The sequence below is a fragment of the Oreochromis aureus genome, linkage group 10 (assembly GCF_013358895.1).
Source record: "Oreochromis aureus strain Israel breed Guangdong linkage group 10, ZZ_aureus, whole genome shotgun sequence".
NCBI classification, from domain to species: Eukaryota; Metazoa; Chordata; class Actinopteri; order Cichliformes; family Cichlidae; genus Oreochromis; species Oreochromis aureus.
This window is the reverse complement of record NC_052951.1, coordinates 4,753,346-4,773,164: the sequence shown is the minus strand read 5'-3', so window position 1 is coordinate 4,773,164 and position 19,819 is coordinate 4,753,346. Positions and strand designations below refer to the sequence as shown.

The 19,819-nt window shown below is 39.8% G+C and overlaps 1 protein-coding gene across 1 annotated transcript in view; it reads right to left on the bottom strand.

Annotated features, from left to right (window-relative positions):
* Nucleotides 1-19,819, bottom strand: part of igsf9bb (immunoglobulin superfamily, member 9Bb) — a 141,844-nt gene that overhangs the window by 13,830 nt on the left and 108,195 nt on the right. Inside the window, exon 18 of the mRNA XM_039617960.1 lies at nucleotides 10,454-12,091. Coding sequence (XP_039473894.1) covers nucleotides 10,454-12,091 — 1,638 coding nt within the window. The remainder of the gene's footprint in view (nucleotides 1-10,453; nucleotides 12,092-19,819) is intronic.

Sequence of the window (19,819 nt, the reverse complement as noted above, 5' to 3'; positions counted from 1 at the left end):
GTTGTCTTAGCTTATTTTGAACTAGCTCATTTTATATTAACTAGACTTAAACTTGGGCTGATGCAGTGGGATCATACTACTAGTAACAAGTAAGTCTGATGTATGTCTGTTATATTCTCAATTATACAAAACACTTCCTACCATGAATCTACTTCTGTTAAAGCTTTTAATAGTTTTTCACACCAGTTTGCATATTGGTGGGGCAAAGGTTCTGTGACATCATTTATGACCCCAGGTATTTATGTACACACACACACACACACATATATATATCTATATGCCTGTGAGCTTGCAGGTTCCTGTGCACTATCTTTGCTGTTCCTAGTAGAGATGGCACGATACCACTTTTTTATGTCCGATACCGATACCGATATCATAAATTTGGATATCTGCCGATACCAATATGAATCCGATATAGTGTGTTTTTTAATCAATAAAACTTTTAAATATCTTGCTGCATTTTGTATAAGTTCATACTCAAGTTTAAATAAACAACAACACTAAAGCTATTCTGTTATACCTGCATGTAAAAAATACACTGCACCCAAAATATTTCATAGTTCAGCAACACTGATCAATCTAATAAACTTAAACCTGCTCCATCCTCCCTATTCTGGTATTTTAAAGAGTACTTAGCAGAAATATTAAGCAACCTAACTAATAGGGTTGCAAACTCCCAGCAAAAAAAGATGGGGAACCACCCCCCACCCTCCACCTCATGATGCTTAATCGACGTAATCAACTTTAATTTGATGCAGGGTGAAAAAAAATGCACAGAAATAAATTATTTTTCAAGAATAATTAAATAGATTCAACATCTTTCTTCAACAGAATTGCAGACTGCACAGATGGTACCTTCCCAAAGGAAAAAGTACTTTAGACTTAACAGTTACTATATACAGTAATGGACTTTTATACATTTTACATCAGATTAAAACTTTGGGTGTAAGATTCAGATAATTATTTATTAAAAGCGAGACATTTTAAATGAGAATAAGAAAGAAAAGTATGTCTTTGTGCCCCCTTTTCCCTGTTCATGCCCTATCGGCCCCCCTGGCCAAACTTTGCTAGATCCGCCCCTGCACAGTTACCAGCCGCCAGCTACGTAGAAAAGGATCCTGGTGTAGAAAGTAATATTAAATAAATTCTAACAACAGCTTATCAAGCTTAAACGTGCTGCTGTTGTTCCGCCGCTGGTTTCCTCTTTCTGGTGCAAAGTGGGCCAAAAACAAAGAAGAGAGACTCGCGACAGAAAAGCCGATCAGCTGATCATTAATAAGTTTCACGATTGAAATAGCCGCAGGAAGGTGAGGGAGAGAGAGAGGCAGTCGCTCCATATATCGGTTGTTAAGCTTAACGTGGGAATGCTTTACAAACATTCAGAGATGAACTTACACACTTGCTTTACTTCTCTCTGGGATAACTTCCTCGGAGATGAAATGCTGGATTGCCAGCGATGCTACAAATACACACAGCCGCTCTATCACGTGAGCACACTGCTCCGACGTGCTACGGTTATGAGGCGAGTTACACCATGTCACAAGTTTTGTGAGGTGTTTTTTTGATATTTAATGGATCGGATTACATTTTTTATTTCTCGCCGATATCCGATCCAGTAATTTAGGTCAGTATCGGACCGATACCGATACGTAATATCGAATCGGTCCATCTCTAGTTCCTAGGACTGCGCTCTTCTTGACAGACATCTCAGATGTTGTTTCTGGGATCTGCTGGAACCACCTGGCCAGTGTGGGGGGTCACTGTCCCAGGTCCCTCAGTTACTACAGGGGTCACTGTTGCCTTCATCCTCCACACCCTCCTTCTTTAGCACTTTTCTCAGCCCTTGGTTTTTCTCAAACGTCCAGTCTTCCTTTCTCCTGTCAGTTGGTATAGCTACATCTATTACTGCAGCCTTCTTCCTCTGCTTGTCCACCACTTCTCTGTCTGGTTGGTTGATCGTGAGCAGTTTTTCTGTCTGTATTTGGAAGTCCAACAGGATCTTCGCTCTGTCATTCTCAACCACCCAGGGGGGCATGTCCCAATTTCGGGACTTCCAGGCCATACTCTGCACAGATGTTCCTGTACACTATGACAGACACTTGGTTAGACCTCAGCCTCTATTGATCTTGTGCTTAGAGCTTGTTCCTGTGTGGCCATGATTAGTTCCGCTGCGCTGTCTTTCAGTCCAGCTTGATCTAGCTCAGTGGTTCTCAAACTTTTCACAATGAGTACCACCTCATAAAATACATGGCTCTTAAAGCACCACCCTTACGACCGACATTAAAGTACAGTAGTAGGCCTATTTGAACACCATATACAGTTTACCAGAGACAATTTTATTTCTTATATGAATGTTATTTATTTTAACAGTCATAAACACGATGTGACAAGTGATAATAATAACAACTTTACTGCAATCGCATGACGTATGAACCCTGCTTCCGGGTCCAAACTGCTCTGCGTTTATTAAGGCTGTTGTGTTTTTAACATGTTTTAATGCTTTGTATCTTGTTCTATTTAATGTGAACAAGCCCCTAAAAAAGGCAGATCACTGTTGGCCTCTCTTGGTTTTTATTACCACTATTTATTTTAATGCTCAATTTTTAAAACCTTACAATGTAACTACAGCCCAGCCCATGCAGCAGTAAATTAATGACTAACCTCGTATTGTCGATGGATAATCTCAGTTGTTCTCCTGACTAAAGTTTGGTCCGTTTACAGCATCCTGCCATGCAATTGCAGTTGACCCTAACCATCGTGAACCCTCGCGTTAACTTTTATCAAATGGAAAAAAGTTAGCCTTTATCCTCCAGCTTCACTGTGCTAATGTGTTTATATTATGCTAAACATAGCTCTGTAGCTAGCCACCACGTAGCACATCATTATATACCAGCTAGCTCAACTTCAGTAACCCTACAAACGTCGCTGCTGTTTAGTTTTCTGTCTTCATTTATGTTGGAAGTGATAGCAGAGCTGTACGTTTGAATTTTTCAGAAATCCCTCAGTCAGAACATGCTATATTATTTGATCTTAAAAATGTTTTTGGAGACTTCTGCGTACCACTAGAGGGAGCCCACATACCACACAGTTTGAGTGACTGGTCTAGCTGTTGGTAGGATTTCTTCATGTCAGCCACGTCTTCTATCTGCCTTGGGTACATACCATGCAGGAGTCTGTCCTTCCATTATAGTGCCATTCTTTCTCCTCTTATTTCTTCAGTTTATGCTGCCTGAAATATTCACTAAGCACATGACTGGCTTTGGCTATCTTCCTGATGTACTTATCGATGTTTGTTGCTTCATCCTGGATAGTGGTTCGGACAGTCACTATTTCTCAGGCTCCTTCCTTTCGCTTAGCATACTGTCTCAGGGTGCTGGACTTGGGGGTGAAACCCAGCTTATTATCCCAGCAGGATAACTGGCAAGGCTTAGGTGTTGACTGCCAGGACTTGTTCTTCCCATTCAGCAGACCCCTTCAGGACTTGCCTTACTCTCTGCAGGTATTAGGGGCTTTCCTAGTGGCCTCTTCATAGTTCCCATTTGGGATCCAAGGTACTTGTAGCTATCCTTGATATCTGCAATGCCGCCTTCTGGTAGTTCATTACCCTCAAAAACGGCCCGAATGTGGCTCTACTGGACTGTAGTTTGTTGTTGATCAAAGCATTATAGACTGAGTTCAACATTTTGGTGTTAAAATGATACTAACATCTAGTTATAGATCAGTCCCTCAAACATAACCTGTTAAATGTATTATTTTCTATTTTTATTTATTATGTATTATTTTACAAAGACAATTTGTTTTGCAGGGAAGTGTCAGTAAATAAACTGTGCAGTAGGGCTGCACGATTTTGCATAAAATGAGAATCACGATTTTTTTGCTTAGAATTGAGATCACGATTCTCTCACGATTTTCTTTTCCAATATAAATATTTATTGCACTTATTAACTGCACATCAACTTCGTAACAGTTGAAACTGAACATAAAAACAATAAATAAACATAAAAACAATAAATGCCTCACATTTTGTGGTTGCCGCAAAATGTTGTACTGCTTGAAATTCCGTCTCCACCGTTGCTGGACACTGCGTGTATAGAGCAGGTAGTGCAACAATAGAAAAATAGTTGCGGGACGGCACTGTGAAGCATTTGTCTAGGGTGTTGATCATTTTCCTAAATCCCTCGTTTTGCACAATGTTGATATATCTTTGGTCAGGTGATAAGTAACAGCCTCCGTAATTTCTTTGTGCCTGCAGGAGTTCGACGTGTATAGGGAAGCGCTGTATAAGGTTCCCGTTATTGATGTTTGGCTGGTTGACCGGGACGAATTTTCTCCTGTCACTTTCTCGTCATCCCTGACGTGTTCTCCGTTGTTTTTTCCCTGCCAATTTGAGCATCACGGCACAGCTTCTGTATCACGTGGTATAAGGCTCCGCCCTTGTCATTTGTTGAGCAGGAAGAGGGAGCGCTTGCTTTCATGCAGATTACGTCCCGGATCAAAATGCGGTACAATCGTCGTCGTTTTTTTTTTTTTTTTTTTTTTTTTTTTAAATCGTTGTCATTTGGAAATGAGATCGCACATAAGTATGAATCGAGATCGCGATTTTCTAACGATTAATCGTGCAGCCCTACTGTGCAGGTGTAATTTTTGTTTTTAACTCCTTTTGCAAAGAAACAATATAAAATATACAGTAAGATAAAGAAACAAGCATAGGTATAATAAATGGAAATCACTTTTTAAAATACTTTTAAAAAGAAGTCCTGTATCCAATATGTCAGGGTCATGTCCTTACTTGGTATATTTAGATTAGAGATGGCACGATACCACTTTTTTATGTCCGATACCGATACGTAATATCGGATCGGTCCATCTCTAATTTAGATGCTAAAATAGCTTTGTGACTTGAGGGTTAACCAGCTTGCTTTAAACTGGACTTAATTTCACCTTTAATGTAGCCTGACTCGTTTTAAGGCATCTTATAAGTAGAATTCCCTTACTGCCTTGGTATCCAGATTTGCTTGTCACAGGGAATACTTTAAGGAATAACTAAATTATTCCAGTTATCATCTTCAGCTAAGTCTACACAGGAAGTGATTTGCTTTTCAGGCATCACTTTGAAGCTGACAGGTGGTTGCTAGTTGATAATCCAGACTCCAGCTGAATAGGTAACCTTCTTCAGCTTAGAAGTTGAGAAAAGATCATTTCGGGTCCTGACATTTCTTTCTTTTTTTCAGTCTTGTGGTGAGACAAACTTGGATACTGGCCAAAAAGGGAGAGTAGAGCTACACTCTGAGCAATACTGACACATAAGAAATTTGACAAAAACAACCAGCTCACAAAAGACAGCTGAACATAAACTATGGTTAATCCATCAGATAAGGTATGAAGGGAAAACAAGCTGTACACCAAACTATATTCTTGAAGTGCATAGAACTTTTGATTTCCTGCATTTGGATGCAAAGTTACTCCCAAAAGCCAAGCAGTTAGCAGTGCGCTCTGCTTTGTCTTGACATAGTGAAAAATGGGTAACAATTTCGAACACCAGCTGGCGGTAGCTGGTAGGCATACCAAAATGCACCGTAGGGTGAGTAAAACAAAATAAGCAGGTCTTTTCTTGGACATTTTGAAATTAATTCTGATATTGCCATTATTTGCTGATGAGTGCTAAGTACATGAACTACTGGATCATGGATTCAGTATGGATTCAGATTTCTTCCTGCTGCTGCAGCTCTTGCTTTGTTTTGTTTTAAACTTGCTGATAAATGTATTATTCTTGCTCACTGTGATTTATATGATGGTGAAAAAGCTCCTTTTTGTTTGTATGGTTTTTTTTGGCATATGCTCTTTGCAAGGCAGAATCTTTGCCAGGCAATCCCGCTGACAGTTCTACTACCTGGAGCAAGGAAACTATATCAATTCAGAACATAATCAGGAATGTGAGGTATTTGGAAAATAATATAAACAAGCTTGTTTAACTGATTAAGACTCAGACGAAGCACAGTGAGAGTAGTCTGAAGCACTTAATGAAGTTATGTTTAGTTACACCTTGCCAGATCCCCTTACCTGCCTTCAGGTCTGTTGGCAGGGCAGCAACATTTATCTGAGTGGTAAGAAGAAATGTGGAGGGACTGCATTAGTTTGGGCTGCACTTGTCATGTTGCAGGAGGGAGGTGTTTCTGTGATCTGAAAATTGAATTCTTAGATGTGGGAATTCATCAATATTATGTGCCAATGGAATTTTTCATTGTTGATACTATTTTAATCTAAACTGAATCAACACACTGTTTGGGTTCCTCTACCAGTTAATAAAATAGTCATTCAACTGACTGTGGCTGTGGTGAATGGCTATGGAGAATTCATGGATCCTGGCTAACCTCTGGACTACTTGCTGTACATGCAACTGAACGGTTTCGTAACCCGTTTGTACTCATCTGCCACAAGGACCAGTACAGAAAATCTTTAACAATGCATACCACAATACCTGCATTTTAAGCCTCTTATTGTATGAAGGTTTGATTCTTATTTAATCACTCACTTTTATTTACTTTTTTTGTTGCGGTAGCCACGAAAGTGAAATACTAAAGTATTGATTCTTCTTCTACCTAATTGAGTGTTAGGTGTGTCTGTATATCTGTGTCTGGGTGCCAACACATTTCAATGTAAAAATTATATTTTTTTCACATTTCTTGGAATTTGTTTTGTTTCAGCAAAAGCAATCATTGAATTTTTACTTTTGACAAGAATACTACTAGTTAGAATCACTGTGTGATGATATGATAGGTGATTACATTGTCATACACAATAATGTGTGGTATCCCAATACAAAAGTTCACTTGGAATGACCACATGACATTGATTAACTACACACATGTATGGAAGTTACTGATCTTTGTATGTTTGGATATTTTTCTTCTTCAGTGTTGCAGACATTGTGATTTATTATGAACTAAACGTTGTGTTTTGAACATTGTAAGTGTTCAGTTTGAGTATACAGTTGTCCCTCACTATAAAGCGGTTCACTTTTCGCAGCCTTGCTGTTTCGTGGATTTTTTTTTTGTGTGTGTGCAATTTCGCATGCTGTTTCTTTTTTGTTTTTACAGCGCATTGTGTTCTGCATCCTGATTGGCTGTAGACCATTGTCAATCAATCTCCTCCATGCCGTGTCTCCTGTACAGAACAGAATGTGTTCAGCTTGTCAAATTTACATAAATCTTCGATCGCTAGCAGTGTGACTCTGAAGTGCTGTACTGTATGTTTGTAAGTTTTCTCCCCAACAAACACAACAATGTCGACGAAACGTTTTGCACCGTCAAAGGCACCTGCAGTAGCACCCAGAAGCAGAGGAAGATGCTAACCATCGCACAAAAAGTTGGACTTCTGGACATGCTAAAGGAAGGTAGAAGTTACCGTATTTTTTGGGCTATAAGGCGCACCGGATTATAAGGTGCATTAAGCGAAACAAAACAGTCAGATAAGTCAAACTTTACTCAACTCATTCTTCTTGCTTCCTCTACTTCCATACCATTGTTCATTAATGTTGAATTGTCTCGCAGCTGCTCTATTCCTATGTTCTAGACCTGAAAACAGGGTTTGATCTTTGGTTTCAGTCTATAATACTGGACTTATTTTTCTATGAAGGTTTGAACTTTGAGGGTGTTTAAGAGAGAAAAGTGTATAAAGTGTGTAATGAGGGGATTTACAGCCTTAAAACAGCTACAATAATTGTAAAAAATAAAGTTGGCTACTTTGTGGATTTCACCTATCGCGGGATACTTTTAGAACGTAACTCCCGCAATAAACGAGGGACCACTGTAGCCCAGTTCAATCTTTACCAAAAGCTACCCTTAAATGTATTTCTAATAACAAAGATTTAATCACTAGCTGGTACCACATCCTCATAAGTTTGACAGCATTTCTAGTAGATAATGGCAGATGATGTGAGCATGAATTGAGGTTGCGGCCTCAGAGAGAACTGGCAGCAGCTCCTGGACCAGGCAGATCCCCATGTACTAATGAGAAGTGAATTCATTGTAAAAGGGAGGGAGTGAGGGTGAGGCGCAAAAACGAGAACAAACAGCTTGTAGAGAACCGGAAGGGACATGTATGGAGGTTTGGCCCCATTCCTGAAATTCAGATAAATCATCTTCAATAAGAGTTCAGCGGCATGAGGAAGAGCAGTCCCCACACAAGTAGACAAGTGGTTTAGTCTTTAGCAGTATATTTCAGTGATACAGCAGAACAAGATTCCCACATTACAGAGAGGGAGAAGTTGCAACAGATGGAACAGATGTTCTGGAGAACTTTTTGAATAAAATTCTTCGCTTTGCTTGATTCTTGACTTTTTCTAGTATTTCTAGTATTTTTCTAGTATTACTGGTGTAGAGGGTTTCTTGAGGTGCTGACCTATTGTTCAGGGGAAGACTGCAGCATGTCAAAATAAATGGCTATAGGGCTATGAAAACAGAGTTGTTGCACACACAACAACCAATATGGTGACAATTAATGAGGCTTAAAGGCATACTCATAGATGCTGACCCATTGCTTAGCCAAGCGCAATTAACCCCTTTAATGCACTTAGTCCAGTGTATTTTACTCGTGTGACTTTTGCATACCAAGGCCGAAAAACATGAGCTGGGTGCAGTTCAGCTGGACTCGAGCATATGACATGGTACTGTGTCTCTGGCTGCAAGACCTGTCTCAATTAAGGTACAAAAGGCCTAAAAACGTTAACTATTACTACTGCTGGAGTGTGCTTCTCAAAAGTGTGTGTGTGTGTGTGTGTGTGTGTGTAGGTGTGTGTCAAAGAAAAAGAAAGGATAAGTGAAATGTACTTGGACCATCAAGCATTGTATAAGTGCAAGCTGATCTTTGCTGAAGTAATTTGGTTAAGGTTATATGTAGTGACATAAATAAAAACTTTTAAATGTTTTCATGAGATATATATACTAAGGATATATCCATCTGTGATTTGGTATCCTTAACAGATTAACAGGGTTAGAGTTTTTGTGATTGTGGTCAGTTAGCAAACAACTCAAGCATGAAATCATGTTGGTGAGACATTTCTGACCTGATCTATTATCTTACAGATGGCTTATGCATATCAGTCAGAATGCATAATGTACTTAAGACTGCAGAACTTAAAATGCATAGCCACTTTGACATAAAGGGAGAAAAAAAAAGAAAGAACTGAAATCAGCTACATGTGTTGACTGAAGTAAGGAACAACTCAAAGACTCAAAGGCTTGTATTCCCCTTTAAAGGACGAGGTGATCAAAAAAGTCCCACCTGCTAACCCCCCCCTTTCAGACATGGATCCAACCCTTACCTATTGCGGTGTAGAGGACCTGGTCACAACAACGCTGCCCAGATAGCTGAGATCAATCAAAAACAAAGCAGGTAAGACTCCAGGAGTCATCAAGAACCACCACACTGCCCCTACTTGATAATGATGGAGACATTGCAGTACATGAGAAGCGGACAGGCCCTGTGACACACTTTGCCCAACAACCTTCCCTTGGTAGTCAGACCTGGATGACCTGAAGGCTTTTAAGGGAGTTGGGGAGACGTGGGTTATAGAATGGGGAAGGAAAGTAGAGTAGGAAAAAAAATCTGAAAGATTGGACAGTAAGGGAGAATTGGTCATGCAATCAAGTTACAAAGGCTGAGGATGGGCCGCAGGGCCTGCCACGATGAACTCATCCCTCTGCATGATAAAGGCATCTTCAAAGGCTTGGAGCTAGACATAACAATGGGTGTTTTCTCTGGGGAACTGACTGGGTGGATATTATGAGAGTCCTCCTGTTAGGTGAAAGCAGGGTAACATATAATACAGATGGAAAAACAGGGATCCTGTGGTGATGACTGCATATTACCAGGCTTTCAGGGGCTGTGCACCCCCACCCACCCCCCCAAAAAAGCATTTGACTGGCCATGGCTTTTAATTTTTTTTAACCAGATGGATTGTAGCCCTTAAAGGTCTGAAATGCAATCTGTGAAGCAAATGCATTTTCTTGTCAATTCACCATTTAATTTACTTACTTACTTTTAGCATTTTCACTTGAAAATTTACGATGTACATTTCCAGGTGAATATTTTGAAACAGTGCTTCAGAGATTCAGTGGGTGAGTAAGTTTATGTCTGACATGAAAAGCAGCACTGACCAAATTGAAGCTAAACTTAAAAAAAGGAAATCAAAAACAAAAATCCAGAGTTCATCAAATGAATCAGAACAAAATGGTTTCCTTCCACCATACAACTTTCATTTTCATTAAGTCAAATGGAAAAAGCATAAGCTAAACTATTAAGCTAATTTGCCACAGAGATGACTTTAGGAAATAATGATTAGTACATAGCACTTCAGTAACAAAAATATCAGAGCAACTTCACAAACCAAAGCATTATGGGTTGGGGCAGATGACTCAAATGGTATCCTGCTCTGTAATCCTTATGGACCTACCCTGAAGCTGACAACTGGGGTGGAGAAGGCTCCGATGGAAGGATCTCCTCCTCAGTCCTCCTTTGAGATGGCATCTGCCCAAATATGTTGCTGCTTTCCATGGGGGGTGATGGAGACTGGGAAGCTGGGTAGCTGGCTGCAGAGGTGGCAAAGGCCATGTGGGAATGGTAGCTGGGGCTTGTTCTCCTGCTACCCTGGGCTTGAGCAGGTGAGGAGGAGGGAGAAGATCTTCTTGAGAAGCTGGCTGTGGAAGGAGGGAGGAGGGTAATCTCAGACATCTCTGAAGGTATAGTAGGTTGGACAATGCCGGGACGTGGCCTGGGACGAACTACTATCTCTGGGGAGCCCTCATGAGAGCTAAGGGGGCTTTGGGTGAGGGGTGAGAGGCGAGAGGGCTGAAGAACCACCTGATGCATGCCAGAATCCATCCTACGACCATGTCTGGGACTGAAATGAGGAGTGGTTTCAAACCATCGTGTGTCCAAGCTACTGAATGTGCTAGGAACAATATGGGCCATTGGATCGGTGTAAGGCAAAACCGGCACACCCATTCCGTGGCTTGTGTGTCTTAGCTGCCCTAAATGTGCCTCTTGCATAGCTAAATGCTTGGCTGGGGAGCCATGAGGCCTGGCCTTGCTGGGAGACTTGCTTGAGTGGCTCTTTGGGGCCTCCAGTGGCAGGACAGCTGGATAAGTGGGCATTGGAAGAGAGGAGGACTGGATAGCACTAAGGGGAAGAACATGAGGTGGAGGGGGATAGGGAGACTCGTGGCGGAGATGCAAAGGTTGATGTGGTGGAAAAATGAACTGGGGTCCCTCCAAACTTGCAAAGGTAAAATCCAATCCCTGCCAAATCTCTGGAGAACGAATGGAAGAGGTGAGGGTCAGTGGAAGTGGAAAACCAGAGACAGCATATTGTGGAAAATCACTTTCTCCCATTTCTTCAGGAATCATAGCGTGGCCAAAAGGACCCTCAGCAAGGTATGGAGGGGAGGACATGACAGAGCTAAGTGGGCTGGTATCTGGCATGTAAAAAGGAGGTGGAGGATCATGATCCCCAGGAGGACCTAGATAGCCATAAAAAGCCCTGTGGTGGAGAGAGCCTCGGATCTGCCCAGTGGCCTGAAGCCGACTGCTCTCCATGATGGTCATACCTTCGAAGGGCCTGTGGAAATGAGAGCTGTAGGCTGGAGGTTGCAGGTAGGATTCCTGACTGGAGATAGGAGAGATCTGGTGAGGCCGCAAGGGGGGCATAACTGGTGGAAGAGCCCTAGCGTCATCATTCTCTTCATCGGACTGTCGGAATTCAGGATATAGGTCTGATTCTTCCACAAATGGGAAGCCCTCAATTCGCCGGGGTTTGACAGACATTTCTCTCTCTGTAGGATCTATAACAAAACGTCCATCTGGGCCTCGACTGATGAGTTCAATGGGTGTTGTTGCTTCAGCTTCATGCTTGGGGATGCTGTATTTCTTGCTTGTTATTGCTCTTTTGGTCTTTTTGTATAGAGATAATTCCTCCTTCTTCCCTGGACTTGGGGGTGGTTTTTTTCCACGCTGGTCATGACTATCTTCAGATGATTCTGATGGAGATGCCTTTGAACGAATGCTCTCTGGGCTCACCTTTCCTGAAGATGACCTATGGAAAACAATACAGATGAAGTGATCATTTAAAATGGTACTTTGTACAAAATAACAGTTTACTGATGGTGCTGGAGATGAATCCAACTACAACAGAACAAAACATGGATTAAAGAAAGAAAAACTAGACCCCATTTACAGGATTGCAAGTTCTAAGTCAAAGCAGCGATCATGAATCATTAGCAAACAAAATTCAGCAAGATACATTTCCTGTTTATTTTTAGGCAGTTAAACTAGAACAAAAAATATGCAAACTTTCAAACTCAGACAAGGCACTCCTCCGACAAGACTAAACCTTTATCCCACAATTTTAAAGTAAGTCAAACCAAAATGTAACAGTTTCTTCCTTTGTCTGCATTCCACTTCTCCATCAAGTTTCATATAAATTTGGTAACTGAAAAAACATCTTGACAATACTGGACACATCTTGACTTTTTTTCAAAAGTGAAAGTGAATGGAGTGTAGATGTAGAGGTTTGGTGACATAAGACAAATGTTTGTTTCTAAAGCAGTAATTAAAGTGCACACAAGAAGGGGATATCAACTAAACTGCACAATACACAAAATCATTAAATTCATGCATAATTCTGACAACAACAAACTGGTTTATCGGTACCCACACAGACATCCCCTTAAGGCATGTGCATAGACCAGTTTTAACCATTGCAGTAAAGGACTGTGTACCAGACCCAAGCACTACTAGTAGTTATCTGTAATTTGTTAGATTTATAACAGTTTATGTTATTGGTTTTAAAAGTGGTTTAACATTTAGTCTTATAATGGGATGCCTTAGTTGCAGAGTGCTTATATCATATGCCATATTACTGCATTTTACCTTCTTTCATTCCCTCTATATCATCCCCCACTTTATACCTGATACTTTTGCTCTACTTCATCATTATCAGTTCCTAAAGTTAAAGGCAAACCAGTACCTGTACGGTACAATTATACTACCAATGAAGTATTTCATTCATTTGAAAGTTGAATTCCATTGCAGTATGACGTCACATTTTCCCATTACAAAACACTGTCAGGACAGGAGCACAAAAAACCAAAGAAACATGATACCCCAAAACTAAATAAATAAATAATTTCACCACTCGCTGATATTAGAAACATAGAGCAGTTTGTAAACCCAATGGTTATCGGTTAGTAATAAATTTTGAGCAACACAGTAGCAACAAGTATGAAGTGGCTGTACTCACCAACACTGTTAAAGCTCAATATGGTAGAGCTATGACTGATTTGTGAGAAAGGAGAGACTTTGATTGATGACATATATAGAAAATTAAGAATATCAGAGGTTGGAGTGAATGATTAGCCACATTTGTCAAAACTAACTCAAAGGATAATTCAATCACCAGACCCAGTGAAGAGTATCCCACTAGTTGGGATATGTACTTTTTGTGCCAATTCTTCAAGTGTTTGAACAATTTTGGTATCTATCCTTCTATAATATATCTGAGAGGTCTTGACCAAATTCAACATTTTGAAAAGATTATGAGTTACAGTATATAACTTGTGCTTGTATATAACAAGAAACTGAGACACTTTGAAATCCATGTTATCAAAGTCTTTCTAACCAAATTCTTGTTAGAAATTAGTACTAGAGCGCTATAGGAAAAAGGAAAGGAAACCACAATTTCTTTGAAGCCACAATCCCTTTATTTAGTGATAAAAATCATTTATAGCAGGTCTGTTTGTTATAAATTAAATAAACAGTATAGTAGGCAATGTCACATGCGATACATGTTAAAGGTACCAGGTTTCAGTAGCTACATACCTTCACTGAAAAATACCATCTGCTATTTGAAGTCACGGGTACTTCTCATTAAATGTAACAACAATTCATTTATCATTATACTAACACTTAATCAATCAATGTTATAAATTTGTGTAGACAACAACATTGTATTTCTAAACTATGTGAAAGATGGTGTCTCTGATGAACCAGGATCTTTGTTAGGTATTATTTCTTGCAAGTAATATTGGTTGAAAACGATATAAAATTTTGTAGAAGTAGTAGAAGTTATGGTAACAAATATTGCTGATAATATTCATAAATCTGTTATCAGACCTACATAGCTGTAATGCTGCAGGAGTTCCTTATATGATTATGGCTGGTTTGTATAGACTGTGGTTTGAATATAAGCTCCCTGCCTCTCTTGCAAGAGAGAAGATACTTATTAGGGACTAGAAAGAGACAGCATACTTATCCTATATAGGCTTCCTGCTAAATCCAGAATTGAATTTAAATCCTTCTCATTACATACAAGGTTTTGAATAATCAGGTTCATCTTAATGACCTTTTAGTATTGTTTCACCCCATTAGAGCACTTCATTCTCAGACTACAGCCTTAGTTGTTGTTCCTAGCGTATTTTAAAGTAGAAGAGCCTTAAGCTTTCAGGCCCTCTTCTGTGGAACCAACTCCCAGTTTGGATCTGGGAGACAGACATCCACTCTACTTTTAGTGTTAGGTTTAAAACGTTCACTTTTGATAAAAAAATATAGCAAGGGCTGGATCAGGTGACCCTGAATCCTCCCTTAGTTATTCTGCAATAGGTCTAGGTTGCTGAAGGCTTCTCATGATTTACGGATTCTTTTTCATTCACCTTTTTCACAAACTGTGAAAAAGTTTTTTATACACCACTCTGCATGTAATCATTAGTTATTAATAATCTCTGGCTCTCTCCCACAGCGTGTCTTCTGCTCATCTATCTCCCTTCACCCCAACTGGTCGTGGCAGGTGGCTGCCTCTCCGAGCTTGGTTCTGCCGGAGGTTTCTTCCTGTTAAAAGTTTTTCCTTCCTACTGTCGCCAAAGTGCTTGCTCAAAGAGTATCATATGATTGTTGGGGTTTTCTCTGTTTTCTTTGTATTATTGTAGGGTCTTTACTTTACAATATAAAGCATCTTGAGGCAACTGTTGTTTGATTTGGCACTATATACTGTAAATGAAACTGAACTGAATTAAAAAGAATTGAACATTGGTTACTGACATATTTATCCTTACAGTACAAACTGGTTTGTTTAGGCTTCTGGAAACTCAGCTGTTAGAAGTAATGGATGAATCTCCTAAATGGATCATTATCCACAGCTTCACAACTCCACAGCTTATGGATATGCAGGCGATGAGACCTGTCTTCATCAACACATTTTCACATTAAACCAGTAGTTTAACAGAGCTTCAGAAATATAGCCCGTCCACATTCACAAGGCAAAAAAAGTGAGTGAAATTAGATGACCATTTGCAATGGTAGAAAGCCATGAGCTGGTGTTAAGCAGAAGGTTGGTTACTTCTTAGAAGAGTCAATGGCAGGACAAGTTAGGGAAATCAAACGAGTTACTAAAAGACACAATCAAGAAGCAAACATGGGTGCCTGTGTCAAAGTTTCCAAAATTCTGTGTCTGTCTATTTTAACATATAAAGTGGTTTGGATAGAGCCAGGGCTAATTTCTGTTTTACTTGCAGTGAGTTTGAAAACAAACATTTAAAATAGCTCATCCACATCTAGATTGAGATTTTCTGAAGGTTGCAAGAAGCTCTTGTTGACTAAGGACAATGCTTAGTGCATCTTATTTTCCTGAAACACTTCAGCAGAGGTGTACCTCTTTATTACCAGCCACTGCAGTTAATTTTTCAAAAATGGTTTATTTTGTCATTAAAGAAGGCCTACAAGACATACAATTCACGTAACTGAGCAACATAGAGTCCCGATCAAAAGTTTAAGACCACTTGAAAAAAGGTTCCAAGTAGAGCTTCAACATGCAACAAGGAGAAATGGGAGTAAGACAAAACATTTTTTTGAGCAGGCAATTTCTTGAAAACGACTCTTAAAACTGAAACAGGCTGTTCTACAGCTGATCAAAAGTTTAGGACCACATGCTTTTAAAAGGCCAAATCTGTGAAAAAACCCTAAGGACCCTAAAGCGCTTTACACATCCAGTCATCCACCCACAGGTGATGGCAAGCCACAGCCACCCTGGGGCGCACTGACAGAGGCGAGGCTGCCAGACACTGGCGCCACCGGGCCCTCTGACCACCACCAGTAGGCAATGGGTGAAGTGTCTTGCCCAAGGACACAACGACCGAGACCATCCAAGCCGGGGCTCGAACTAGCAACCTTCGGATTACAAGGCAAACTCCCAACTCTTTGAGCCACGATCGCCCTTAAAAAACGTCTTCATCTGTCGGGTTCTACTTGAACACCACAGAACTGACTGTTTGGACTTTGCAAGAAAGCACTGAACATGGGACACTGAAAGGTGGAAGAAAGTTTTATTCTCTGATGAGAAGAAATTTAACCTTGATGGTCCTGATGGTCTCTAACATTACTGGCATGACAACCAGATGCCATCTGAGATGTTTTCTACGGACCACAGTGGAGGGGCACCATAATGGTGTGGGGTGCTTTTTCCTTCAGTGGAAGATAGTAGATGCCCTTCGTGTGGCTGTCTTCACCACTTGGAGAAATGTTCCCACTCACCTCATGGAAACACTTGCATCAAGCATGCAAGCGTGCAAGTGATCAACAATAACGGTGGAGCCACTGAGTTCATGTCTGATTTCTTTTTGGAGGTGAGGTCCTAAACTTTTGATCAGCTGTAAAACAGCCTGTTTCAGTTTAAGCATAGTTTTCTATAAATTACATGCTCAAAAAATGTTTTGTCTCAATCCCATTTCTTCTTGTTGCATGCTGAAGCTCTACTTGGAACCTTGTTAAGATCCAAACATGCAAAATATGATTTTTGCCATTTTTCAAGTGGTCTTAAACTTTTGATCAGGACTGTATATGTCTTACATTTAAAACATCAGGAATATCAAGTTCACAACATAAATAATTTTAAATGATCAGTTACCTTGAACTAAATTTTTAACTGAATGAATCACCATTATAATAATGAGTGGTCATTACATGTATGTATTGTAGTTCTGTAACAGAGTCTAAGCGCTAGTCTTCACTAAATAAGAAGACTGAAAGTACTCTGCAAGTATACCTGGCCAAGGAGTGAGCCTAACTTAGCAAGAAGACCGATGACAGAAGGAAAAGATTAGCTGTTCTCTCCAAAAAACTACAAACTCCCTCAGTAACTGCAATAAATTTAAAAAATAAAGGACAGTAATAGTATAGTAGTAATATAGAGCAATATAATGAAAGATAAATGTGATTCATTCACTGTGACACATGAAGAGTCCCATTATCTACTTCTTCTGTCCTTAATAATACATTCTCATTTTTCCCCAGAGATTTGAATGAAGCTCCTTTACCGCTCATGAACGAAAGACTACGACCAGTATTGTTGTTGCCTGATTGTAGTTGGCCAGAAGCATGCAGACGGGTCAAGAGTCTGAGGTGCTGAACCAAAGTGAAGGAGGGTATATAGTGTGCAAGAACAAAGGGACAATGGTTTGCACACTCACTGAGGACCATAACACTGGGACCTGTACCTGCTTGCGTCCAGCCCCTCCCAGTAGGCCTCAATGCTGGGAATGAGGCTAAGTGGACTCCTGCAGAGGTGGGGAGATGAGACAGTAAGAAGTGAGGAGCATATGGAAGTAAACAGGAAGTCTGGCAATGAGAGAGAGAGGGCAAACAAAAAGGAACAGAAAAAATGAAAGAAAAAGCTCGTTCCTGTTCAGCAGCTTAGGGATGAGAAGCATTAATGAGTTGGAGAATAACTCAACGTAAAATTTCAGTGAAAAAGCGTAAAGATAAGAAAAACTATGTGAGAGCAAGAAGAGGGTTTCCTGCCATAGTTTCATTTCCTCACATCTTAGTTTCTGCCACTTCAGACACAAGAGGGCGAAAAAGCACAAAAGGACAAAGCAAAAAAACCATTTCATTAAATGAGACTTCCTTTCCACACTGTACCATCTTATTGCCTTGAAATGGTGAAATATTAGGCTATGTTATTGTATAGTACATTTGCAAGCATCCACATGTGTATAGCAAGCATGCATTCGACCGTGGTCCTCTACAATACTTTGGGGATATTTTAATACAGTTGTATTACACTCAGGATGTTCACTTCAAATCTGGTGCAGATTTCTCCCATTTACAAGAACAGGGAAAAATTGGACTTTATTAAGTAGCATGACAGCTGTGTCAGTTACCTAAGTAACCTGAAAAATTCCTTGACAAACATTCCATCCAGATAGTGAATTAAACGTACACAAAAAATGTATAGTATTTCGATTTTAGAAACTCCATTACAGACCCCCTCATGGTGTTAAAGGGAAAATCTATGATCCTAGTATATAAATGTATTTGGGAAACAAGCTTAGAGAAAGTGCAATTAAAGTCTGGCTTTTTTTTATGTATACCTGATGTTCAACTTGATCAATGTATTGCTTTTAACCTCTCCCTCCCAAAGAGAAGGGAAGTCTCTATTTTATGTTAGCAGATTTTAAAATTCTGTACATGGGAGGTTTACTGAAGTTTTTCTACAGTTTCTTTGTTGGACTCTAAAAAGTAATTCATCAGACCCGTTACCACCACTTAAATGCATGGCTGCAAGAGAAAAATTCTCTAATAAGATAAATCTTCTAAATTGCAAACTTTATTTTGTTGGGGTGTGTTGACTTAATAATTGGCTCAAGAGTTGGCAGTTCGTCTTGTAATCGGAAGGTTGCCGGTTCGAGCCCCGGCTCCGACAGTCTCGATCGTTGTGTCTTTGAGTAAGACACTTCATTTGTTGGCTGCTGGTGGTGGTCAAAGGGCCCGGTGGCGCCAGTGTCTGGCAGCCTCGCCTCTGTCAGTGCGCCCCAGGGCAGCTGTGGCTACATTGTAGCTTGCCATCACCAGTGTGTGAATGAATGAATGGGTGGATGACTGAATGTAGTGTAAAGCGCTATACAAATTATTTATCAATAATTTTGGTAATTACATCAACTTAATTTTGTATGCAATTTGAAATTAAAAGGGTTTAAAACATAATTCAATTTGTAGTTTCTTAATGAAATTAGATAGATAACGTCATTTTCTTCAATGTAACCTCTGATTCAAGGTCCATCTCCTACCCAGTTAAAATGCCCTGCCAAATTCCATATTAAGACTGTGTTGCACGGAGGACTTGCAGGCTGATGTTAAAGCATAAAGGGAATGCACATATTGTCTATTTTTTACAGCACAAACTAGAACGTTATAATTAGACCAACACGGTGAACTGCTTGTTAAGCAAGTAAAATATGTTGTTAGAAATCTTTTTAGGTCAAGCAGTCAAATTGGTCATAGAACATGTTGTTTATGTCGTGTGATTATGTTATGTGTTATGATACCATAATTTTGTCTCATTCTTGTTAATGTATCATAATTTTCATTCATGTGTATGTGTGTATGAAAATAAATAAACAATAAGTCCACTGATAATCTAGATTCAGTAAGATTCAGTTAGGGTAAAAGTATAATCTTTAAATTTGCTTTACAAGGACACTGAACAGGATATCCCAAGGTGCTGTGCTCTACTCATGGGCATGATATATGCTTTGAATCTGATGATGATGTTAACTGTTTTGAATCCTGTAGGTGTAAAATTGATTTAAAAGGTGTTTTCTGCATGATGTTAAAGAAAGATGCAAGACTTTAAGGAGGTTGGAGTGCATACAGAGTTAACATGCACTGAACACTTTTTTGGATGCAGTAGTTTTGCAGTGGAGTTAACATTTTAAACATTTCACATATTTATTTCTGTGATGTTAAATACATAAAGGCCTATAACGTTGCTGTG